Source organism: Cladophialophora immunda (assembly GCF_000835495.1).
Source record: "Cladophialophora immunda strain CBS 83496 unplaced genomic scaffold supercont1.2, whole genome shotgun sequence".
Lineage (NCBI taxonomy): Eukaryota > Fungi > Ascomycota > Eurotiomycetes > Chaetothyriales > Herpotrichiellaceae > Cladophialophora > Cladophialophora immunda.
In genome coordinates, this window is record NW_015622542.1 from 6,952,953 (window position 1) to 6,977,360 (window position 24,408).

The window sequence follows — 24,408 nt, forward strand, 5'->3', positions numbered from 1 at the left end:
AGCGCCTGAATCAGCACGGCAAGGGTGCCTAGTAATATTGATTTTCTGAAGTCATTTGTCCTCGTTCCATCAGTCACTGGCTTTGCGTGACCTCGGGTTCAGTCAGTCTGGAGACTGATCGGCTGGTCGGAACCGGCAACGGTAAATGGATTCCCGCGCCGAGCCAAGGTAGCGATGGATGGTACTTCTCGCCGTCTTGCAGATGCAAAGGCTAGATCGCACCCCGACGGACGCTGCCTCCGCATCCTTTTCGAGTCTGAGCGACACAGGCTGGGGACTCCGCGATTGCCCACCCCAGGCTTCGGGCTGCTCGTCCGGGGAGCGTTCGCACCAGGAAAGCAGTTTGAACTTCGAGTGTTTGACAAGCCGCAAGAACCTCGTGTTTGCCCTGCCCCCCCCCAGGACGGTCTCCAAATCTCTTGAGGCAGGAATTTGGCCCGTCACTCGGCCCTTCAGCTGGTCTGGTCACAATGCATCAGCGCTGCATAGTGTGGGGGGAACATGGTTTCAGCCAGGCTGTTGAGATGAGCACACAAGGAGGGCGTCTCCGAAGCAATAGGTCTCAGCGAAAGCAGAGTAGGTGCTGAGTAGCCCTCATTTGTCCTGCTCGGCTGTTTCCCCCTCCCCATCAGCTAGGTTTGTGAAGGTGCGGGATCCCCAAACGCCGTGTCGTCGAGGGTTTGTGCGAGCCTGGAGACTGGGCTGCCCACTGTAGAAAGATGACAATCACTTCGCTTGTCGCCCCCAACATGCTGTCAGGCTTCTACCCCGAACCCGTACTGAGTCCGGAGTTTGGATCAGTTCTCAGCTTTTGAAATGAACAAGACACTAGGCTGCACCGTGACTCAGCTGTCCAGATTCCGGACGACGCGGAGACGACTTTGTGGGGTTCAGCCTCTGTGTTCTGGAGGTTGCAAGGTCTGGGATTGCCAGGATCCTTGTGGAGGATCAAATGATTAGCTGAATGCATTATCAGATTCGGTCAGGCCATGACCCAAGAGAAACTCTTGGCTGGCCGTGGTGGGCTTGTTCGCTGAGCCCGCGCGGCGAGCAGGCAGAACGTTCACAGGCAGTCACGATAACGAGGGCTAGAGGTGCTTAGCATTCGTAAGGTTGAATTGGCTATCTCAAAATTACACATGTAAACAGGGGATTGGCTGCTCGAAACTCTAGGAGCACACATTTACCAGGTTTGATACCATCATACCATACATCCCGTCACCAATGAACACCACTCTATTTGGGCGCAATCATGCGGCGCATTCCCCCTTGTTGTCCGGATCCGTCTATAGCCTGCTCCTCGCTGTGATATCGTTCTCCAATTCGTCCCAGTGTCCCATGAGACTGGGGGCTTCATCCTGAGTAAAATATAAATCACTTCCAAACGCCCGAAACAAAAGAAAGTCCAGGAAGGAAAGAGGATTGGGCTGCTCATCCGCGAAACCAATACACACACACTCGTCATCAAGTAGACCACAGCGGACTCCGTAGAACACCTGTGTCATTGTGATTCCAGTCACCTTGAAAAATCACCATTGATCGACGCCGCCGTACTAGATTCTCCTGAACTTAAACCGCCTGGTAGATGTAGCATCTCGGCCACTCCAATCTTGGGAAGCTGCGGCACGGGCAGTTTCCGTTGCGCCCCGGTGACAATGTCTGCTATAGAAGGGCCAGAGTGCTGTGGCGTTGGAACGTGGGAGTAGGATCCATCAGCTTGTGGCTCCATAGGCGCCAAAAGAGGAGTGTGTCCAAGCGAGAGGTGGCGCAGCCCTGGAAGCTGTAGATCACTGCCGTGAGGTCTCAGACGTGGAGAGTGTCCTGGGGTGGCAAGGGGTGTATGGTCAGGAGTGGGCGATATTGACTCGTGAGAGAAGGTCGGTGAGGAGGGAGCTGTTGAATGTGGCGAGTTCGGCCTCGATCTCTTCACCCGGTGGTCGTCATCGTGGTTTTCCTGGGAATGGGACCTCGACATGGAGTGCGAGATGGCGTATGCCGAGAGCGAAGGCAAACGTCCGTTGGTGTTGTGTGATCGATGACTGAACAGATGGTGTTGGTGCTGGTAGGGGACTCTAGTAATGTGCTCGTCTCGCTCTACTTGAGATGCGGCGGTTGCGAGGAGATTGATGTCCATCGGGTTCCTGTCGTCATTCCGATTGAAGAGTCCATGATGGGAAGACATCTGAGAGCCGTGAGGGACCTGAACCGCAAAGGAATGAGGCGGTGAGACGTTCGGGGAGCCAACAGCTGAAGTAGGGGCTGACCGAGGCATGGTACTCTTGCTGGGCGGCGGCATCATCTGGGCCTGTGAAGCAAAGTTCTGGTTGGAGCCATCTTGGAGGCCAGCGAGAGCGGCGGCGGCGGCAACTTGGTGAGTCTTCTGGTTTCTTCGCGAGTTGGGATTGTTGTGAATGCGCGAATGGCGAGTCAACTCGTCAGATCGACTGAAACGCTTGCTGCAACCGGGGAACTGGCAGGCGTGTGGCTTCTCGCCAGTGTGTGTACGGATATGTCGGGTTTGGTGCTCCAGGCGGTGGAAGGCTCTGTCGCAAAGAGGACATTTGTAAGGTCGAGGGAGGTCCTGTCTTTCTTCTGGGTTGGGAGCCTGAGCACCCATAGCCGTCGGCATCAGGCTGACAGCGGCTGCCATGTTACCGTCGGGGTGCGTGGTTGTCGAGGGGTGGTTTGACTGAAGGTTTGTGGTTATGGACTCGTGCGAAGGTTGAGAAGAGGAAGGAGAGTCGGAGGAAGGAGGAGAAGGATTGAGGATGGCAGTAAAGTCTACTGCAGACGAAGAGCGTTGCATTCGAGCGAAGGGAGAGAGTGTTCCCCAGGAAGATGATCGCTTATCGTGGGGTGAACCATCCACTTAGTACTTAGTTGACCGATGGCGGCGTGACGCATGCAGCAGGAGCGTCGGGCCTGGGGTCGGAAAGGCGCAGATTGGAGTAGAAAGCGGATTGGCGATAACAGAGCTGTAGCGTGGGAGCAGAGGAGGAAAGGGTGGTGTGGTAGGTGGTGAGGTCAGGGAAATGGTGTGGTCAGAGAATTGAGTAGTTTGGGGGGGGGGAGAGTGGGAAAAAGAGGAGAAGAAACGAGGAGGCCCGGGGTGGACGGCGTTTTGTCAGGTATGCAGGAGTAGATTTGGGATGAGAGATGAGCCGGATCCGTGTGTTGGAGAAAATAGATGGTTCAGGTAGCTGAAATGATGAGTCGAGCGTCGAGAAATGAGGATGAGGAAATTACCCGGCACTGCGGACGTGGAAAAACTGGAGACCGGGGGGACCAGGGGTTGGATGACGGGGGGGTGGTGGAAGGTTTGGGTGTGTGTGCGAGTGTGTGATGGTGGTTGTCGTGATTTTTTTTTTCTCTCAGGCTCTGACCGAAGGAGGCAGAAACTGGAGGAGGCGAAGGTTTCTTTAACTCCCTTGCTGAGTTATTACCCTCCGTAGGAATGTGGGAGGGATACTTGGTACGAATCGTAGTGCTGAGTGGGTGCAAATCGAGGGCGCCAGTAGCCTGTGCGAGGAGCAGTTTGCTTCGGTCGGGGTTGGCCTGTGTGCGTGGTTGTATGTAACCGTGGGTGAGGTAAAAGTCGCGAGGCGGGCTTTGTAACTGTGGGACGAGGAATGATGGGGGGGAGGGATGACCCTCTCTCGTTAAGGGCGAGAGGGCGAGAGGGCCAGAGTGCCAGGCAACAAGGCAAGGCACGGACGGCACTTTGTTGGCCCTCTGATCTGGGACTGTGATGAAAAATAGTTTCAAAAGACAAATGGAGTGACCATGGTGGGCTCCCTGCCGCTTAGCGCCGATTTCTTATCAGGCCACGGCAATCACGCAGAGCCTTGGAAAGCCAAAAAAAAAAATCGACAGGAAGGCCACGTCTCAGGAGAAGAGCGCCCGAGGGGAGGGACGAGACAGCTGCATTGATTGCTGATAGGAGGGGATCAAGTGCCCGCCCAAGGGTTACTTTTGGTGCCGACCAAATAATCAATCATGTGTCGGCCCTTTTCTTCTCTCGTCCCTGGGGCTAATTGCTATGTGATAATGTGTCTCCCCTTACATAGGTAGGTACTCGGTATTCGTCGGTATGACATGGTGCCCTTCTGTTTTCACAATATCCCCCTGGCCCCCTTTACCTCCTGACTACCCTTCTCCCTGAACCTGGACAGAATGGGACAATAGGGATGATGGTCGGGCCTTATGCGACGATGATCCGGGGAAGGACGCGCGGGTGAGCTGAAGCTGAAACTCGAGTAGCGAATGGACATGTTTGGGGGCCTGGAATTCAGCAAGGCCCCCTCGCGGAAGATGACATGGCAGGTTCAGTCCTTGGGGGCAGGATCAATGCCCGGGGGAGGCCCGGCCAAACGCTGGACGTGCGAGGGTTTCGGACTCTCGGGCTGGTTTGCGTTCCCCCGAAATACGGAGATGGCAGTGGGTTAGAGTTGGGCTCTTCGGCATGACTTTTTCTGGGGGAAGTCATATTCCGGTATCGAACCGGTTGATCTCTCGTGCCTTTTCTCTTTCTGGCGGCCCGGCGAGATTTGATGTCACCTTTCAGGCTCACTCTGGTCCTCGCCGCCTATTTCCTGACCCAGCAGTCTGAGGCATGCCTCCCAGGGAAAGAATCAAGGATACTGTTTCATCCTGGTACGGCGTGACGCTCCGTATTGGGGAAAAATGATGGGGAAGCACACAAGTACCATGCCACATGAGATTGGCGCAGAGTGACAAGGGCTCATCCGAGGCACTCGGAACCCGGGTCGGTCTGACAGAAAGAATTCAAGAACATCCCGCCCAACGATAAAAACTCGGAACCTGTTGGAAGGAGATTCCGGACGAGTGACATGGACCATCGGGAATGTTGGACGTGGTCCTGTGTACTCTCAATCGGAATAATGAGTGCGAAGCCGATTCACAAACAGCCCTCCGCGGTACGCGAATATCGGGCACTGCGAAACTCTGTGTGCTGGTCCATGAGCACTTTCCTGAAACCCCCCTCCATAATTCCATCTGGCCAACACTCATCTCTCCCTACACTCTATCTATCGGCCCTGAAGGACGGCGTCACTGCCGTTTTCCATGTTAGCCCCGAGTCGCCACCACAGAGTCACCTCTGCAAACACACTCGTAGGTACACTACAGTAATCACCCAGTGCCGAAAAGGCCAGAAGTCAATAATGCCGTGGGCACCTGGTGCTGACCGACTCAGTGACCTAAACCGTCTATCAATGGCGCAATCCGAACCAGACCTCGGCGGTACCGTCGGAGCTAGCTGCCCACAGCCTACTAGGCTATAGGGCCACTTCCGGAATCCCTAGTCTGGTGAAGCCATGGAACGCGTCAGAACGCCCCAGAAGGGGTTCCGAGTCGCGGAGGCCTTGCTATCAGCAATCTTTCTGGGGCAGCTGTGGCTTGACTCAGAAGGAGCAGTGCCGCCTCGTCGAAAACTACCCTCTGAGGCGCATCCCACCATCACCTCAGCTTTCAGGCACAAGCAAAATTTCGGTTACTCGTTCACTGTCCACTAGGCTTCACCGGCCGAGCGGGGTGGGTTTACGAAGGACTCCTGGTGGATTCTTTCCACTGTCTCGGGGGCTTGGTGCTTTCGGCGACATGTGGCGGGTCACCTTGGGGGGAGCTCACCACTGTCCCAGGCTTCTGCTATCACCTGCAGGGGATGATGATTTCACCTCGGGGGGAATGGGGCGGATTAAGAAGGCATGGCTCCTGGCGAAATTCAGTGGCCAAACTCAGCCCGACCAGGAATTTGTGGCTGAATCTCGGCCTTATCACCCCGGTTCCACGAGATACGGAGTACGTACCGATGGCTCCCCCCCCCAGCAAGGCATGGCACATGCAACGAACCCCAGTACAGTCTTCAACATTGTCGTGAGGGCGTGGCTCTTTTGCTTCCTTTCCAAAACTATCTAGAGTCAGGCCTAGGAGCCGGATAGCCGACTGCGAGGCATGGCAGAGTTTAAACGAAAACGAGGGAGACAAAAGGCACTTTGGCAGAATTCCCCACGGAAAATAATCGACGACCTACGGCGGATTTTCGCTCCTTCGATCACGTCCCCACATATGTCAATAGGGCCGGAGCGGGTTGCTGAAGTAGGATTCAACGACTTTCTCACCATGGCCATCCATCAGGCAGCAACTCTCCATTTTCAGCTGTGAATCATGTCTTCCAAGACTCCAACATCTGGCATGATAGCTCTTTTTCTTTTTTTTTTCTTTCCCGACGGCGGAACACAGCCAACAAGCCGGTTGATACATTGCATCCAAAGAACAAAAACGGGCGCAGAAAATTAATCGTAGATGGCCCTGTTCCATCCCACGCGTTCCCGGCTCCATATTTTACCAGATACAGGTACGCCGTAGATATCTGCGTATCGCCCAGGAATCGATACCCCGTGCGTCTGTGATTCGACCAGATGGATTCGCCCAATAAATTGGTGAGAGATGCACCGCCAGAAGGACCCGAAAAGCATGTGGGTTGAGGTGCCACGGCATATTCCCACTTCTCCACAAATCTCTTTAAGCGTCGATGGCGAAGCAACAAAGCAACGTAACCCAGAATATTGCTCCTTCTCACACATGGTCGCGTCACAGTGATGCCAACAGGGTTCTGGAGTTCACACAGCTGCATGGGATATCGGTGCAGTCCGAGGCGAGTGGCACGCGATGCAGCAATAGCATGTCCAAGTCGAACAACGAATCCCGTCCATCCCCACTCCTAGCCTGTGTCGAAACCAAGTGATGCTTATCAAGATCGCTTGTACGCTGATGCAAATATCGAGCTTTCTGCTGGCGATCCTCAGACGGAGTACCTTTCCTGTAAAGTTGTGGAAGTTGCCCCCCTTTTCGACGTCACGACGACGGTGTCGAGTGCAATTAAGCGCCCCTTAGGTGTTCAGCATGGCGTGCCTAGTACCTTGGTCATCTCGATGGTTGTGGTCGGTACAGTCACCCGGCTTATCTGGCGGATTGGTAGACATGCATCCAGCGAAAAGAGAAACATGAACCTTGCAGTAAGTGACGAAGACAGCGTTGCGGGCTTGTCTCGAAGAGTGTCACGGGCATTAATCCAAGGTAATACTAATACATGGAGTGATCTGACTGTGCTGCCCGTACCCCACCGATGGGGACAGGTCGGAGAAGAGCACGACTCTCACATCCTCAGCTGTGATTTCAGCCTGATTCTGGCCGCCGGATTTCGCTGCGGAGAGCTCTTGCATGCTGAGGTCTGAGGTCGACGAGCCTGGCGGTCAGCTCCAGCTGGGATATCTTTCTTGGCTCGACCCGGGTGCGTTCTATTAAATTGGTTTTGAAAACGAATGCGATTTGACGGAACGGAGAGAAGGATCGGCATGTCTGGCATTCTATCAGTTCTTCGTCTTGGCCATTCTCGCAGGGCACCGAATTCGAGGACGCTACGCACACAGGTATTGAAGAGTTGGAACAGCATTCCATTCGTCTACCACCAAAGATGAGCGCACATGCCTTTGGGTCGGCTTGGCTTCAAGAAAGACCAAATTTCCGGTCTTCTCGGTTGATGGTAGTGTGCAGCCACGAGTCGCTTACCTAGAGGCTATAGCCACACCCCTACGGTTGCCGATATTGATACTTCCAGATTGGTGACATTGTTATGGGTCGTACGGAGCATTCAAACCAGACGGATCTCACCACGCTCTGTCGGATGTTGAAACGATCTCCAGCGACATGGCATATCAGCTTCGGAGTGTGCCACAAATGCGGGCGTTGCCCGCTATCTACATTGCACAGTCATTCATTCATACATCTCAACCCGGCGAGCGACTGACTCAACGGTTTTCTGTCAGAGCCTGCGTCGATTCTTCCCCCCTTGGTGCACCCGCGAACTTCTCAAAAAAGTCAATCACATGTCAGGCTGTGAACTCTAAGCCGGGCTGGACCTATTCCAATTGAATTGGACGATGTAGAGACCGGTCTCGATCAAGTTCTGGTGTTCGCTTTGGTCACCTCTCGGGGCAAAGCCGCGTCTGGAGAGTTACCCACGACACCGTCGCCATCAGCAGTGGAGCGATATGCGTCAAGTTTCATCAGCTACTGACTCTGACAGACCGCGTCGTATTGGCTACCCCTTGTCATCTCGGGACTTTTCCTTGCAGAAAGCTTCGGTCCAATTCAAAGGCGAAAAGGAACTGGGCAAAAAAAATTCGCTCGGGTAGCTTATACCGGGTGTGATCGATTTGATAATCGGGATCTCCTGCTGGGGGGGCATTTCCGTGGACCCCTTAGTCCAACGGATTGATGGGCGCAGCTCTTGGCGAATTCGCATGGCGTCCAGGCTTGTACAAGCCTGCAGGGGCTCATTGCGTGTGATAGGGAATGAGAAATCATATGCGATTCTCGGACTCAAGGAACATCTGGAATGGGCAAAAATTTTAGGTTTCGAAGAAATTTCTTTCACATGGGGCGGCATTTCTTCGGGCCAGCGCAATCTCACTGTCAGCTGCAGAAATCCGAAACTGCCATGTGCGCTGCAGATTCCACTTGACGTCAGGGACCGAGTATGTGCGATCCACTTCCACATGTGCTTCGGGCGAGCGTGTCCGTCTTTTCGTTGATGGATGCCTGATGAACACTCGAGCTGGCGACGGCGGCGGCGTCACAGTGCTCAACAGATTCATCCCAGAAGAAAATTTCTGCCCACGACTGATATCGCAGCGGCGAGGCGATTCTGATCAAACAACTTTTGAGTCCACTGGGTGGAGAGTGGAGTTCTCAACAGTCGAGATTTGAAAGATCTGAGTGTTTCTACCTTTGACTCACCCATTTCCTAAAGTTGAAGGGAGGCATTCCCCTGATCTCGATATTCTGGCCTGCCTGTTCGCGAATGGCTGCTCAAAACCCATTGCTATGCAACAAGAGGACGGAACGAGTTTCGTCATGAAATATCGCAGTTGACATCGTTTGATGCATGGGTGTATGAAAGCGAGCAGAGATTTCCAATCCATCAATTATCATTCCTGAATCTGAGTGGACGTGACTTGTTTCTAGTGACTGGCACTTGGGAATGTTGTGAGATCCAGTGCGAGGACCACCCCAGAAACTCGACATGAAAACACGCCATAAAAATAGGAGGAGGAAGAAAAAATGAAGGGAAAGAGTTGATTAACGTGCTGCTTCAGTTGTCGGATCCGACTCCGGCAGACTCGGGAGCAATGTTCATGGGACTTGGGTCCGGTTCGCCGTGATAGCTAGTGCCTGAAACAGGTGTGTTTCTTCAATCCTGTTCTCGTGAAGATATCGGTGCTCGAATTTCCTGCACCACCTTTGCCGTCTATAACATGGCTTGAAAAGACGAGGCGAGGTAAGTTACTATACCTGCGCAAAAGACACATGGTAGAACAGAGCGCATATATACAAGTAGGTACATAGCAACTCCGACATTTGCCACTCGAGGGCCCCAGCAGCAATAAGAGTTCCAATATGCAGGAACAGGCCTTGCGACGAAAGTTGGAAGTTCTCGCTCCGCCGTCCTCTGGCTGCAAGGCTCTCACGGCTTTCTGTCATGCCACTGCCAAGAACGAAACGCGGGAGCGGGTGCTGCCGTTGCCGCTCTCCATTTTGGGCAAACGGGCAGGGGCGCCTATGACGTACCATTCAGCCGTCTATTTTCGCCTGCGCGTTGTCCCTGAGCTGGCCTCGCTGGATTCATCGCTGAGGTTGCGAGCAGCGGCCGCCACTACACGACCAATGTCCTGCTTTCTCGAGACATTATTACTCTGATGAGCGAGAATCTTATTCTATGCGTTCCATGAAGGGACTTGATACAGTTCCTCTCAGCCGTCCTACCTTCTCATGCTGTGTCAGAAATTTTGTTGCCGAACACGATGCCACCTGCTCGAGGACGAAATGTCGATGACTCGAGATCGGAGACGTCAAGTACCATTACAAACCAGAAAGAGAGATTTGGTCTAGGGCCAACCAGCGGCTCGGGCATCTCCAAGGGGAAGCGATTCGCCTCAGGACTTAACGTTCCCAACGCAGGGAACAAAGCCCCGGTGAATGGGAATGGCACTACTCAGCCCTCTGCCACGCCCGCAGCTACAGAAGGAGACAAAGACCCAAACCTTCCTCGAGTATGTTGTATCCAGCCAGAAACTTCTCAAAGGCAGGGATAGAGTGTAGCTAACGACCCTGTGACCTGCCAACAGACCGAATGGACAACAATGTCAGTGCCTATTCTCCGTTCCTACCGCATTGCGCATCGTCTACATGTTCCTGCAGCATTCAACTACCCACACGCCGAAGTCACTTATAAATCCTGCGAACTCGCTCTCCGCGCTCCATCAGCGGTCCACTATAGACGAAAACTGCATGAGCAGCAACTTCAACGACGCAAACAACGTCAATTGCAGCAGACAAGTGGAACGGGCAAAAACAATAACTCCAAAGACAGAGACAAAGAGAAGGGCAAATCAAAAGAGACAGCAAATACTGACAACCCCTCCACTGCACAAACGGGCGACACTAGCGAAGTCACCTCAAGCCAGGGCCAGGCTCATCGCACACCCACTTCTCCGTCCTCCTCGTCCTCCACCACATCAAACCTCGGTCCTCGTGAGCCTGCCTCAAATCTCGCCAGCGCCGTGCGCAAACATTTCAACGCGCAACAGCTAAACGAAGCCGACACATTAGCACGCTTTATCTACGTGGTGCAGCAGAATGGGAGGCAGGTGAGGACAGAAGGATCCGAGGGCGATGGGAGAGGGTCTTGGATGGGAAGTCAAGGCAGGGCTGCGAGAAAGAGTGATGCGCCATGGGGAGATGTCGGGTTTAGGCTCAGATTTCGACCGTGACGGCTTAGGAATGCAAGATATGATATGGATTATCCACAAAGGCGAGGGCGGATCAAGGGTATGAACAGGCAACGTGGGATTATCTTGTATAGTATACTCCCTGAGGAGATCTCCTTTGGATGGGAGCAATAATGGTATTGAAAGCAGTTTCACCAAATATTCGCCCGGGTGCGCACCCTTTCAGGGGGGGGGTTGGAGGCTAGAGGTGTACTGGTAGGTGAGGACTGGTGCCGAATCCACCATGCCGACATGTAATTTACCCATCTGAACTATAGAAGCGAATCTCACCAGCGACATCTTTTTCTCCCTCCAAGATCAAGCTTGATCCTACGCATGTTGCTCCGACTCCGAAGCCCTCGCTCTCCCCGCCAGGGCTAGTGTCTATTGTGTGAAAAACAAGGGAACAGAGCCAAGACAGTGGATGGAGAGTGAATAGACCAAGGGATGAGCATTCATTCTCGTCCTCTCGCAAGTCAAAATCCCTTGTGCAATGAGAAAGCCTCAACAGCGTCAAACGACAATCTCGATGTGGATGCAGAGGGTAGTCCTCCAACAACCCGTACTTCCAGCCTATGGCAGTGGAGTCAGTTCTCTCCTAGCCTTTGACAACGTTTTCGTGCCAGCCAGGTAGTGCAAAAATTCCTTTTCCTCCAAGGGCCCTAATTGAGTTAAGGGAAGACCACATGCTGGGAGAAATGCGGATGGCGGGCGAACAAAGAAAGAGCAAACCTGGAAGGCATGCTGAGCGTTCATCACAGTAGGAATCCACTGTCCGTTGGACCCGAGCGCATGGTTTAGCGAAGACATAATGCCGGCGTCGATGCTGTCCTCTCTCATGACGCACATCCAATGCGAATGACGCCAATGTCAGCCGCAGAATTAGCCGTGCAAATGCTTTCCAGTCGGTCTAGACGACCAAGTTCTTTCCTCGTGTACAACCCCGACTCGTTTTTGGCAGCCATCCCGGTGAGATTCGAGCGGACGTCGAGAACGAAGTCCGCTAAATAGGATGAGCTGATGGACTGGAAACTCAAATTGTCCGGGAACGGAGACATCGTGACACTTGTAAATTAGCAGTAGTCCCCCATAGGGTTGTCGTCCAAGAATGGAACTTGCGCCCTCGAGCATCCCAGCTGAGTCCCGGAGCCCGAAGACCCTCGACCCTGAGGCAGAGTGCCTGCGTCGTTGTAACCTAGGTATGGTCAGTTCGCCGAGACGAAAGCAGAGATATCCGAGCTGGCTGGACTCGCGGAATCGAGAGGATCTTTGATCAGAACGTCCAGCTTCATGAAGAAAATGCAGAAACCAATGGAACAGCGAATCCCATTCGAAGCTTTGGTGGAGCTATGTGTCCCCAACCACTCCTCGTGATCTCCCTGCAGCCCACGCATATCATGCAGACTACTCTGATCACGGGGATCTGTTGCCCAGCTGCATTTCACGGACGCTCTGTCACCGAGATGTGAAAGCTTGGGTGGCATCCTCCTGGAATGGGGGAAGAGGTCTGACCCTGGTACCTTCTGTTGGATGAGGTTGAAACTTTGGGCACATTCGAGGATGAAGGTCCTCGAACGTAGCCGACCAATATCGCCACAAGACACTTGATCGAGGTTCCAAATTCAAATTGGCCACAGAGATGTAACAGCCGCTCACCAGTTTGGACCGGGTCAATGGACATTCATGTTTGGTAATAGACGAGATGACAGGATGAGATTGGGCAGCATCTCACGGCTTGCGTACCTCATGCGAAAGCTCCATCTCAATCTGGGCGTCACGCTTCCCACTTTCCGATATACGCGTAGGGCCACGAAGCATATGAAGGAGCTGGATGCGGCTTGCACCGGAGCATTAGGACCATGGTCAGCCCACGTCAACGGGGACAAAGCAAGGCAGGTAGGGGGAATGGGCGGTGTGTATCATGGGCCAGAGCAGCCCGAAGTGTGACACAGACAAAAATGCCACCAGAGTCCGGTGACCTCAATTTACGACTTATAATAACGTCTTGGGAACCTGAGGAGTGAGCATCCCACCGATGATGGAACGGTCATGCGGAAGGTCAGTCGATGTCGAGACATTCTGGGCAGGGATGGCTTTGATCAGGACGGCCACGTCAATGATGGGTCCCAGATGAAGGAAAGTCAAAACAGTGAGTGCTTCACAGCGATTATGAGATCATGGCTCCGATGTCATCTCCGATGGAATTGCTTGACCAAGATGGTGAGAGCGAGTTGTGAGACCAAACGTCAACCCAAAGGGCGATATAGGAGCAGCAAGCGCCAATGGAAATTGAAACCATCAGGAAAATTGCAGCCCAACGACGAGGCGACAAATTGGAGAAAAGAACATTGCCAGAAAATCTCTAAGTGGCCGAATGCAAAGCGTTGGATGCCTCCTGCACAATGTGCAGTAGCGGCAGGATTCGAGGAGTGGAAGCCTTCCAAAAGATGCATGTTTGGGCTTCCACCGCAGCTAGTGTGGGCGCTCCCTGGTTCTCAATCGCACAAAATAGGGTACCCGGTGCGCCGTCTTAGTTCATGTTCAACTGCACGCGTCGTTTGCCGCCCTCTTCTGGTCTACCAACTGGGGGCTGATTCAAGACCCAGAGGAGCCGTGGATCGGAGGAATCTGGAGAACCCAGAGCGTCAAGAGAAGAGGGTAGCTGGGAATGGCGTCAGGGGCAGGGAAGCATGAGGAGAGGCGTGGTGATGGTACAAACCAGAAAGGCAGCTGTGAGAGCTGGCATCCCCCTACCAGTAGGGCTGAAGACGGAAGGGAACATATAAAAACTCCGGGGTGGGAGGGCAGCAGGGGGACGAGGAGGTCTCAAAACTGCTGGCTGGGTGTCTGCCTTACATCGCATAGCAGCTCGCGTAATTGCATTTTTGTAGAAATACGATCGAAGGCTTCCACGAGCAGGTTGAGTCGAAGCACATTCGAGTCATTGATAGGCCTACTGAAGGGGTGGAATTGCAGCCTAGATGAGCCTCCAAAGCTACCGTCCGAGTTTGCGGATGCATCGAAGACTCACTCCGTGCAGGTTGCAGCCGTAGCGCCCAGGGATCATGATGGGTTCAATGCTCGAAGCGGTCCTAGTTGACCTTTGGGCCTTCGGGGGCACGGGGCAGCGGGCATCCAGGGCAGCAGCCGTCGCCTATAGTGGTTGCCCTTTTAGCCTTCAGGCCCCATTGGCTGCTTCGCACTGATCCAACTCTTGCGTTGGCAGTTGTGTTGTGGCCGAACAGTGGCCCCCAGTCACCAGCCCACCCAGCCCCCCGTCTACCAACCCGCCCGTGCGCCCCCAAGCCCCGGAACGAGCCTGACCACAATGTCCGTCTTAGGAGGCTTGCGGCACACTGTACCCAGAATCCTCGCCGTTGGTTAGTTAAGTGATGCCTCTCAACCCATATACCGGCGTCCCAGTGTTGACAGCGGAGTTCAGCCCACACTGAGTCCAACCCATCTAATATCGCCTGCGCTCGAGAACAAAAGACGAGGGAGACTGCAAAGAGAAGGAAAAAAAAAAGAAAAGGAAGGATAGAAAACTTGCAGTGAGCCTGGTGACATCTCTTTCATTCTTCCACTTCTTCGTCTTCTATTCCTATCTCTCTCTCTTTTTCTGTCTTTTGGCCCTGGCCTTCTCCATACCTCGATAACCTCCTGCCTCCTGCTTCATGCAGCCGCACCACAACCAGCTTCGGCTGCTGTAGCCTACGCCTTGTGGCCTTGCTTAAGCGGTGAACCACGTTGAACCACCTTTTCGAAACCCGCCATAAAACCATCAAACCCGCTCCCAGCATCCTTGCCTCCTCAATTACCATTCCAACCGACTTCCTGTACTGCGGTACCCAGACAACAAGCGTGGGTCAGACGACGGCCGCCCTGACCAGTCCTGAGATCCATTCGATATACTCGGTCCGCACCTCAAGACCACTCAGCTGCGGTGCTGCAGACCAAAACCCGACTCTCTCCTCCTGCACTCGTCCTTCATATCATCTGACAAGCCCACACTGCACAGCAGCAATATCCCACCCTCGTTCTTCTTGAAACATTGAGTCTCTTTGTAGCGCGGGCGGGCTCACCGGGTGCGATATTTTCCAAAACACCTGGTGCTCTGGTTTTCCTTCACCGCCTCCCCAAGGTTCTTCTACCTCCCGAGCCTCCGAAGTCTCCCACCTCTCGCACCCCGGTCGATGGCCCATCACCAATAACATCCACCGGTTTTCCGAATTCCCACCAAAACCTCTTCCATCTCTTCTGTACCACCGTCACACATCACACCTACGCAACGACACATACTGCCTGCACAACTTCAATGTCCGATTGCTGTTGGCCGAGTTCTCTACGCTGCTGTGCTGCCCGACTCGGCGGAGGCCGCTGATTCGATTGTGGAGGACGATTGTGCCCCTCACTCGTATCAGCGTCCTACTGGAAGGCAACCTCCGCCATAATGGGCATTCGACCAAGCCATGCCGAACACAATCCACTGAGACAAGTCGATTCCGAGCCGCATCACCAACATCCCAAACACTCGCTTAGATTCGGCATGTGGCAGAAGATCCAACATTTCTTTGCCAAAGATGACGCCACCCAAAGCCCCATCGAGTGCTCCGACGACGAGCCGTGGCCGCAGACCTGGGCTGACAGACAGAATTCGGTCAAACAAGATTCCTTCACCAGGCCGCTCGCCGTCGGTCTCCCCCGGCAGGCCACATTCCGACGTCAGAATTCAGAAAGGCGAGATCGATTGTTACCCATCGAGCCTTGTCATGCTGAGAGGAGAGCCGTTTCTTCGACCAGGCACGCCTCTATAAGCTTACCCCGACGACGAGCGACTTCTTCGCCACCCCATTGGGATTCGGCTCGGACCTCTGCACCCGCAGTAACTGGAGTCAACAGGGTCGATGCCGGCGCTGGCGATTCTCCCGTTGAAGCCATTCCCCCGTCTCTGGATTCGACGTATCCCGACCCGCCCGAGGACCTCTGGTCTCAAGACGACTACCGACCCCCCCGGCCCCCTTCGAGAACTTCTTCTGATGACTCCCACTATCCTCAAATGCCTGTAACCGACGACAAGGCCGAACTGAGGGACGAACTTGATCACCGATGGATCCTCAACCTCAGCATGCACTTCCGAGATAAGTCTGACCGTGAAAAGTTCTTCGTCACATATGCACAGACTCCCAACTTCTGGCGGCGGGTGACCATTTCGTGTGACTATCGCAATGCTGAACCAGGTTCCCTGGAGATGGACCTCAAAGAACTCCAGTTTCAACGGGATAAGAGCATGCAAATCTACGAGTCAATACGTGATTCGCTCCCTGAGATCCAATTTTATGACACCGTCACTAACCTCAAGTTGGAGACTACGGATGGCCGTCTCCATGTCCATGTGACCGAGGATGTCAACGAGATCATTCCATACCCCCCCAAAACTACACTCTCCCATATCCTCAACGACGAAGCCTTTCGACCTATGCGGGTCCGAGAAAGTGAGCTGACCTTCGACTCGCACCTGTCCGGGTTTGTTTACAAGGTTCTACACAAGGGTACAGTCTACATCAAGAAAGAAATTCCCGGTCCGGATACGGTGGACGAATTTTTGTATGAAATCAATGCTCTACATGCACTGCATGATTCGGACCATGTCATCAAGCTCGAAGCTATTGTCCTTGACGACACAGAATCCGTCGTCAAGGGGCTTTTGATCGGCTACGCGGAAAGGGGCGCGATTGTGGATCTCCTTTACGACCACAGAGGTGCAATCGCGTGGGAGGATCGCTGTAGGTGGGCGGAGCAGGCAGTTCGTGGTCTCAGTGAGATACACCAAGAGGGTTACGTTCAAGGTGATTTCACACTTTCCAACATCGTCGTCGATGGGGATGGAAATGCCAAGATCATCGATATCAATAGGCGAGGTTGCCCTGTTGGGTGGGAGCCCCCCGAAATTGCCACTAAAATTGCCAGCAACCAGCGGATTTCCATGTATATCGGCGAAAAGTCCGACATTTACCAACTCGGGATGACTTTGTGGGCTTTGGCAATGGATGACGATGAACCGGAACGACATGTGCCACCTCTGAGTGTTGAAGAATTCCCCTCCGACGTACCCAACTGGTATCAAGATATTGTTCGGATCTGCCTATCCTCCCGTCCAAGGGACCGATTATCCGCCAAAGAACTGGTCGGGCTATTCCCATCAAGGATCTCCAGCTCATCTGAACAAATCCCGCCGCACCAGCGACCCGCACTGAAATTGCGTACAATGAAGAAATACATAGACCCGGCGGATGCGGTTGAGCGCGACGACATACTCCGGTTGAGGTCAAATGTTCAACAGCACGAGGATCCTCCTTACTCGCCGGAAAGTTCAAGAGATGACTATACGTTTACGTATCCGAAGTCATCAAACTATGAGTTCGAGAGTGAGACCTCTGGCTACGATAGACCCAGAGGCAGAAGGCCACCCACTAACTATGCACATCTTGGAAAGAACGAGAGACATCATTGGGAATCCGAGGAGGAGGGCCCCACCCCAACCGAGGACCTGGAACCGAACATCGTGGCTATTTCTCCAGGGATGGATCGAGAATTTGATGAGCTCGAACTCGACGGTCATCCTTATTTGATATCGCGCCGCACCTTCAACGACGAAGAATTGAAGATCTTAGAGGGGCTTCCACAAGCGGAGAGTAGCTTTCCAGACCAAGAACACCTTCCCGAGAACGGTGCTACCGAATCGACCAACTTCGCCGACATTTTTCACCCTCTACCGGCTCGAAGGCCTTCGCTTCTGGCTGCAACTTCTGCAACATCTGAAAGTACGCCTAGGAATAGTCAGGATATCCTTGCTACTTTGGCCCAGTATCGGCCTGAAAATTCTGAATGCCTGGAAAATTCGACTGAGCAGCTGAATGATGGGTCCATGGACTTGAAGAATAACGCCGAGAACGTGAAAAATCCGACCGAAGAAGACCTGAAGACTGTTCCTCAGAAGTCCAGTGACGTGTCGCAAAGTCCAGGGGACGGGTTCGGTCGCCCAGAGAACTACCCCCAGTATCCCGGTGAGCACCTTGAGATTGTGCCTCAGGACCTGGAAAATCCAACGCATATCATGGAGGATTCGGTGGAGACAATAGAACGCTCGATGGAGAAGCCAGAGGAGTCGACAGACCACTTGACAAACTCTACAGTACACCTGGAATCCTCAACGGAGGACCCAGAGAATGCAGGAGTTCCGATGGACAATATTCAAAGGGCGCCTGAACAAGTTGAAAACCACCCCGAAACCCCAAATATAACTACAACGAATACTCAGCAGATGCTCGAGTTAGTGGACAAAGACCCTCAGAAACCAGAGACTCCTACAGAGACACTGCAGGCGGCGACCGAGGAAGTAGAGCAGACGCCTGAGAATCCGGAGCGCAATGTTCAGAAATTGGAGAAAGAGACTGACCACATTTGTCGAAGTAGCGACTATGGCACTTCCATCAACGACCATAACTTGTTTGTCAGGGATCATCGGGACTCTGTTGCATCTATCTGTGGGAATATCATTCCTCACAAAACGATGGATCAACCCTCAAGCACAGCAACGAGCAAACCTCCGAGCCTTCCATTCATGGACAGTGGCTATGGTGAAGCGCTCGCCGACATCGGTGACGATAGGGATTTTCCTCTCATACCATCAGCCGCTCAGGACAATCAATTGCCATCAAGATCAGACAAGACAAGTAAGCCAGAGAACAGATCCTTGCCCGCTGATGACCATCGGCTTGCTGAGGGGACCCTCAGGCCCGGTGAACAACACGAAGGAGCCAGATTGTTCGCACGTACTGGCAACGATGCTATTGGCTCCAAGGAACCTGGGCTCTTTGCTCCTCTCACAGATACGGCGGAAAAAGGCCTAATAAGCCCTTCGTCGCCAGGGAAAGAGCCATCCGTTAACCCCAAACCAGACGATACATCACAACCGGGGCTACCAGGCGAGTGAAGCATGACAAGAGTCCGGCTGAGGAAGAAGGTCACTTCCATCCCATCAACCAGCTGCACAGTCCCATGACGGATTGATTCTCTTGTCTGGGCAAGAGCCAGACTTAATCGTCAGAAGCGCCTCAAGAAGCATTGATTTTCGCTTACGCCGATCGAATTCCGCGGCGCTATGATGGGTCGGTATCCTGACCAGTCTCGGTAAAGGATAAGCCCATGGCAAAACGTGTGGCGAGTACGCGTCTTATGAATACGAGGAATGAAATAATGTGGTGATGAGGCAGCCACTTACCTGCTTTCCTTTATGACAATCTATGGAGCAACATGGATGCACTCATGAGCAAATGTATCACGACAGGACTACTGAAATTGGACGACGACGATGACGACGATGACACGAAATGTTACCACAGCTTGGCTGTATGCATGGGTGGATTGTAGCTTTGAGGAAATTTTTCGCTCTTGGATACGCAACGCAACTCGAAGATGCATACTGTTCGCGGCAGAGGATGTTTTCTCGGATGATTGGAATTGCATTCGAAGCAAGTGGGATAGGGAGCTTTTGCTTTTACCTTTTCGGGTTTATGTACAATGCATCAGGCGGCGTTGATGATGATATCGGAAAGGATCGTGGTTGCAAAACCAAACCAATTCAGCAGCGACCAAACCCTTGACCCGACGGACAAGAGGTTGTTGTGTCACAGCACGGCGGACTGACTAGTTTCGATTCATGGACTGCATCGTGGGCATTGAGGATGCCGAACAAGAGATCACGGAAAGCTAGATGTCTCTCAGGAGTCGCTTCTCTGCTACGGTCTCCAGTGAAGATCGTGAGGTGCTTTCAGATTTCCAACTTCCATACTACCAGTGAGGCGACACAGAACTCACCTTATTATCACCTATGACACGATCATGAAATAGCATTTGCAATTTGCAACTTTGTCTATTCTTGGAGTCACAATCCTGTATCTTAGATGCTTTTTACATCTGCCCTCCCATATCAAACAGAGCCGCCATCTTCGCCAACCTTCAATTCCGTGATCAAATCCAGATTCCTCCCGATGAACACGATCTTCCCCTCTCCTGCAGTCGTTTCATCCTCTTCCCCCCCCTTTGGACCCCCAGCATCATCATTCTTCGTATTTGGCAGCTCAATGATCTCGAAAATCTCTCTCACTCCCTGTACGACTCTAGTTGTCCCGTCCGTACACCTTATCAGCCCCTTTGTTCTATGAATTTCGTACTTTCGATCGCATCCCAGCTGGGACTCTTCGGCGTCCCAGAGCAGGACCTCCAGCCAGCCCGAGAGAAGGTGTAGCTTTTGCGGATCAAAAGGAGGCAAGGTGAAGGTGGCTGTGGAGAGTGTGGGGTCTAGGTGAGAATGGCCTCTGGAGGCGAAATCGGGTATTGTGTTGCCGGCAGTGTTGGACGTGATGGAGGTCGAGGGGAAAGTTGAGTATGCTTTCAAATCGAGGATGGTGCCGCTGAGGTTCACGACATGAGAATGTTCCGTCGGGACTATGCGCGCGAGGCTGTTGATAGAAGCTATTCTGGCTTGAACAGCTGAGAGCTGTGCGGGAGAGACAAGATCTGTTTTGTTGAGGATTATCACATCCGCATGGGAGATTTGGAGATGAGCGGTTGTGAGCAGAGGAAGGCCGTGGTCGTGGTGATCGTCGGACTCGGATTGTGGCAACTCTTCTGGTGCGGGCTCGTCAAGGCTTTTGAGGATGTTTTTGACATCGACTACTGTGACAATGCCATCGAGGTAGATACTGCTGCCTAGTCCTTCATCGAGCCAAAACATAGGTGCGATGTTCCCCGGGTCCGCAACGCCCGTAGTCTCAAGCAGGATGTAGTCAAAGTCCTTCTGGCGCTCAACGAGAGACTCGAGTGCTGCCACCCCCGAGTCTTTGACGCTACAGCAGATACATCCGTTGGCGAGGGGGATCCATTCTGTTGTTGCCTGGTGGTTCTGATTGACGGTGAGGGATTTTTCGATATCCGCTGTGTTTCCGAACTCTGTGGCTCTCGTGAGGACGTTAGCAGACAAAATCCATCATCGAAAATCAAGGCTGACCGGAGATAGAAGCAGTTGATCGGAGTATTCCTTTGGAGATTGGAGGGCAACCACATGCCGTTTAAAATGACTGCTATTTTCTTGCCGTGCTCTGCTGTTAAGATATAGTTGAGCAAAGTTGTCTTGCCAGCCCCCAAGTAGCCTGTAGGTTATCCCGTCAACTGATGCCGCAAATCACTTGCCCCCGGAGAGCGCTCCTACCGGTTATTATGGTGATCGGCACCTTTCTATCAGGCCCATCCTTCAAAGTGCCGGTGGCTTCGCTGGTCTGAGAAATTTCGACCAGCTCAGGTATTTCGTCGTCATCCATTTCTGTCTGTCACCTTTCGATAGGTGCACAGTCTATACCATACTAAGGCGGTCCCAGCTATCCGAAAGATCGAGATGATGGTTAAATCAAGGCATCTACCACATCTAACTATGTACCGTACATCCGTTTTGCCTCTGTTGTGTCCCACCCCCGGCCGTTGCACAGACGAGGAATATCAACCGAGGATTCGCAATGGGACAAGGTTTTAAGGTTTAGCGTCCCGGCTGCCTGTCGATCTTAAACCTTATTAAACTGTAAAATGGCAACTCATCCGAACCGCTGCTTCGCAGAAGCAGCGAACGCCTGCGGCCCTCAGTTCGACTGGCTATCAAGCTATTTCACCACGCACATGCAAAAGACACCTAACTTACCCCGAAGCAGATCTTTCTCGCCTCTTCATTCTGTCCGACTATTGCATAGGGTTTTTCGAACCGGCTATGCAGGCCATGCTATTTCCAATCAATCAAGACTACCGTTCTTAGCCTCCTCTGTGCGCCGACGCGACCGCATTGATTCCAGCTTATTGCGCGTTGCCCAGTGTCAACGGCGAGCTGCTCAGAGTTCGAGGGCCACGAAAGAGAGCTGGTAGTGATTTGACAAAGAGGAACGGCAATACACAGTGACGGAGGCACTCCCCTCCCAGACTGAAGAAGCGACCACACCCGCAGGTTAAGCGCCGAAATCACCGCAATATACCCTTGACTGTCGACGAGTCCTAGGTTTGCCCTTCGCATGCACAATGACTGCGGTTACGCCCTCGAGGTCTGGCGTCTCGCCATCAAGTTCTCCCCGCTTACCGTCTCCTCCACCTATCCCAGAGGTCCAATTCGGTCCCAAAAGCCCCGGTGTTGACCTCTCCAAAGAATTGTCGCTTGAAGCGACGTCAAAACCGGATGAAGGAGCAGCAAGGAGGATTAGGCCGGGAACAAAAGCTGCGGACATGGCTTTGGGTCCTCCTTTAGTGCCATTGAGTCAGCTCGACTCGCCATTCCAGCTTCAAGAGCATCTCAAATCCCTCTACGCTCACCTCACCCATACTCCGGAGTCTACACATACCGTTCCAATCGCAAAAGAAACTGCGCTGCAGCTCGCCACACCTCCGCAGATCAACGACAACGAATTCGTGGATCGGAACCTGTGGCTGTATGAGCTCTGTCGATTTCTCACTCAAAAAGCCAATATCGTCTCAATATTCCTGATGAACGACAACCCGCCTTGCTCTGCTCAAACATGCCCTGAAATGCGCGCCAGTGAATGGCAGTATCTCTGCGCCGTACACGAGCCTCCCAAATCATGCTGTGCCATTGATTATTGCAACCACACCCTCGATTGGGCTGCGAATGTTCTGACGAGTCCGAAGCATTTCCCTTCGCGGTTGGCGCTTGGCTCAGAAGCAGGCAATGTCATGCAAAGCATGCGGCAACTGACCAACATCTTTCGACGGGTGTATCGTATATTTGCACATGCTTGGTTCCAACATCGTGATGTCTTTTGGTCTGTCGAAGCAACATATGGGTTATACATACTTTTCAAGGTTGTCTGTGATGAGTACCATCTTATCCCCGAGGACAGCTATACAATTCCAACCGAAGCTGAAGGAGTCCATGAAGCCACTATTGATCGCGAAGGCGGTTTACGGCCGCAAATACTCCATAGAGACCATGCGCCGGGTTCAGCGGTGGACGAGCCGTCCGCTGAATCCATGTTATCAGATACTACTACGCCGACGGCCACGACGACAGTCAGCACAGGCGCGACAACACGGAGACACAAACACACCCCAAGCACTGGGAGTCACGTTGCCACTATTGCCGAGGGCCAAGAAGACGAAGAAGAACACTCGAAAAGCGGTACAGCGGCGCCAAAAAACCCATCCCCGCCACCTCAACTTGTGGAGATGTCAAATGCCATGACAGCATCGGAAAGGGAAGCCTCGTCTCTACAAGGGGCTGACACAGGGAAGGGCAGAAATAAAGGTATCTCCCCCGAGCGGCTCCTACCGAAGCTTGACATCACTTCCACTGTGCCAAAATACGAGCCTCGCGCTCCAGAGGATCCCACGCCCACCGGCACAACGGAGGATATCGACCCATTGTCCACGCATACAAGTACCCAAAATTCGGACGCATCATCTAAGACAGCAGGTGCCGATGTCGATCTCGGCGCCGTCGACAATACCACAGACGCGAACAAGAAAGATGAATCAGTGAACGTGGAAACCCCCATTGAACAAACAACCAACCCATTTGGAGATGAGGGAGGCCAGAAAATCACTTCCCCTTCTGGGGGCTCGATAAGGACGAGCGGAAGCGACGTGCTTGGGGCAATTCTGGGGCATATCCACGACCTGGATGACGAAAACTCAATCAACTCCGACAGGCAAAATCAAACGAGCGGCAGTGGAGCAACTGTGCAGGTGAGGGAGGCGCCTGCTAGCGGGAGTGCAGAGGATAGCGACGACAAAAGTGTGGAGCATGATGAGGGAATGAGTCCAATTAGGGCAGATGCACCATCATCGATTGGGCCCGAAGCTGAGTCTTCCAAGGGCCCTCAGGATGGAGGTGAAGCCAAGACAGAGAAGGAAGATATTGGACCTCCAGTTGACGAGGTGAGAATCTCAGTTGAGGAGACTACGGATGATCTCGATGTTGAGCCGCAGCCGGGGGACGGCCAGGCTGAACAGGGCGGGACGGGGGACAGCAAAGAGGGCTAAAGGAATCGCGGACTGGAGAGCCTAGTCCAAAGGATGGACGGGGCCTGGGGCCTGCTAATTACTTCTCTGTATGACTACTTCTCCGCTGGGCCTTCTTAGAGCATGGGGCAGCCATTCGCTTGAATGATGGGTAAATGAAAAGCCGCCGTGTGCCACGCTTCCACAACGAACACTACCTACCTCCACGGTCACCCGTATCTTGACTGGAACGGAACTGGTCTTCGGTTGAGGAATGAACTTCTCGCATGGAGCCGCCGTCCAGAAGACCTCACTGGTACTGAGCGTTGTTTGTATTGTACATAGCTGTTGTAACCCTACGAGAGTCTACCTTGGCCTATCACGATCGAACGTCCGATTGTGCTCTCCCAGCGATTGTTGGTCTAACAGTCCTAGTATGTGCCAGTAGAATACAGTGGGAAGAGGTCGTTTGATGCCCAGGAGTCGAGTCCAGGTTGTCCTGTAGCAT

The 24,408-nt window shown here is 53.1% G+C and overlaps 7 protein-coding genes across 9 annotated transcripts; 4 read left to right on the top strand and 3 right to left on the bottom strand.

Moving 5' to 3' along the window:
• Window positions 1-1,098: 1,098 nt before the first annotated feature.
• On the bottom strand, window positions 1,099-3,753 carry PV07_04591 (uncharacterized protein). Its single transcript, XM_016391410.1, has one exon. The coding sequence runs from the start codon at window positions 2,804-2,806 to the stop codon at window positions 1,517-1,519; it is 1,290 nt and encodes a 429-aa protein (XP_016253312.1). The 5' UTR covers window positions 2,807-3,753; the 3' UTR covers window positions 1,099-1,516.
• Window positions 3,754-5,026: 1,273 nt separating this feature from the next.
• On the top strand, window positions 5,027-6,205 carry PV07_04592 (uncharacterized protein). The gene is made up of 2 exons (XM_016391411.1): window positions 5,027-5,137; window positions 5,216-6,205. Exon 2 carries the CDS (start codon window positions 5,620-5,622, stop codon window positions 5,935-5,937), a length of 318 nt encoding a protein of 105 aa, XP_016253313.1. The 5' UTR covers window positions 5,027-5,137; window positions 5,216-5,619; the 3' UTR covers window positions 5,938-6,205.
• Window positions 5,959-7,124, bottom strand: PV07_04593 (uncharacterized protein). Its single transcript, XM_016391412.1, has one exon. The coding sequence runs from the start codon at window positions 6,653-6,655 to the stop codon at window positions 6,185-6,187; it is 471 nt and encodes a 156-aa protein (XP_016253314.1). The 5' UTR covers window positions 6,656-7,124; the 3' UTR covers window positions 5,959-6,184.
• A 2,565-nt stretch (window positions 7,125-9,689) lies between these two features.
• On the top strand, window positions 9,690-11,148 carry PV07_04594 (uncharacterized protein). The gene is made up of 2 exons (XM_016391413.1): window positions 9,690-10,133; window positions 10,209-11,148. The coding sequence occupies exons 1-2, from the start codon at window positions 9,885-9,887 to the stop codon at window positions 10,851-10,853; spliced, it is 894 nt and encodes a 297-aa protein (XP_016253315.1). The 5' UTR covers window positions 9,690-9,884; the 3' UTR covers window positions 10,854-11,148.
• A 3,105-nt stretch (window positions 11,149-14,253) lies between these two features.
• On the top strand, window positions 14,254-19,813 carry PV07_04595 (uncharacterized protein). The gene has a single exon (XM_016391414.1). It carries the CDS (start codon window positions 15,301-15,303, stop codon window positions 18,841-18,843), a length of 3,543 nt encoding a protein of 1,180 aa, XP_016253316.1. The 5' UTR covers window positions 14,254-15,300; the 3' UTR covers window positions 18,844-19,813.
• Window positions 19,750-21,384, bottom strand: PV07_04596. Of its 3 annotated transcripts, none has more exons than XM_016391415.1 (3): window positions 21,121-21,384; window positions 20,978-21,061; window positions 19,750-20,861 (listed from the first exon to the last, which is right to left on the bottom strand). In XM_016391415.1, the coding sequence occupies exons 1-3, from the start codon at window positions 21,227-21,229 to the stop codon at window positions 19,840-19,842; spliced, it is 1,215 nt and encodes a 404-aa protein (XP_016253317.1). In that variant the 5' UTR covers window positions 21,230-21,384; the 3' UTR covers window positions 19,750-19,839. The 3 variants fall into 3 exon arrangements, with proteins under 3 accessions (XP_016253317.1, XP_016253319.1, XP_016253318.1); XM_016391417.1 differs by having other exon boundaries at window positions 20,920-21,061; XM_016391416.1 differs by having other exon boundaries at window positions 19,750-21,061.
• Window positions 21,385-21,544: 160 nt separating this feature from the next.
• Window positions 21,545-24,283, top strand: PV07_04597 (uncharacterized protein). The gene has a single exon (XM_016391418.1). It carries the CDS (start codon window positions 21,969-21,971, stop codon window positions 23,940-23,942), a length of 1,974 nt encoding a protein of 657 aa, XP_016253320.1. The 5' UTR covers window positions 21,545-21,968; the 3' UTR covers window positions 23,943-24,283.
• Window positions 24,284-24,408: the final 125 nt, after the last annotated feature.

Excerpts from the sequence above, each read along its gene's own strand:
- PV07_04593 (XM_016391412.1), bottom strand. The coding sequence starts at position 6,655 with ATGCAGCTGTGTGAACTCCAGAACCCTGTTGGCATCACTGTGACGCGA.
- PV07_04591 (XM_016391410.1), bottom strand. The coding sequence starts at position 2,806 with ATGCAACGCTCTTCGTCTGCAGTAGACTTTACTGCCATCCTCAATCCT.
- PV07_04596 (XM_016391415.1), bottom strand. The coding sequence starts at position 21,229 with ATGGATGACGACGAAATACCTGAGCTGGTCGAAATTTCTCAGACCAGC. Across the intron at positions 21,062-21,120 it reads GCCGATCACCATAATAACCG|GCTACTTGGGGGCTGGCAAG; the intron begins GTAGGAGCGCTC and ends GATAACCTACAG. Across the intron at positions 20,862-20,977 it reads AATAGCAGTCATTTTAAACG|AGTTCGGAAACACAGCGGAT; the intron begins GCATGTGGTTGC and ends CGAGAGCCACAG.
- PV07_04595 (XM_016391414.1), top strand. The coding sequence starts at position 15,301 with ATGGGCATTCGACCAAGCCATGCCGAACACAATCCACTGAGACAAGTC.
- PV07_04594 (XM_016391413.1), top strand. The coding sequence starts at position 9,885 with ATGCCACCTGCTCGAGGACGAAATGTCGATGACTCGAGATCGGAGACG. Across the intron at positions 10,134-10,208 it reads AAGACCCAAACCTTCCTCGA|ACCGAATGGACAACAATGTC; the intron begins GTATGTTGTATC and ends ACCTGCCAACAG.
- PV07_04597 (XM_016391418.1), top strand. The coding sequence starts at position 21,969 with ATGACTGCGGTTACGCCCTCGAGGTCTGGCGTCTCGCCATCAAGTTCT.
- PV07_04592 (XM_016391411.1), top strand. The coding sequence starts at position 5,620 with ATGTGGCGGGTCACCTTGGGGGGAGCTCACCACTGTCCCAGGCTTCTG.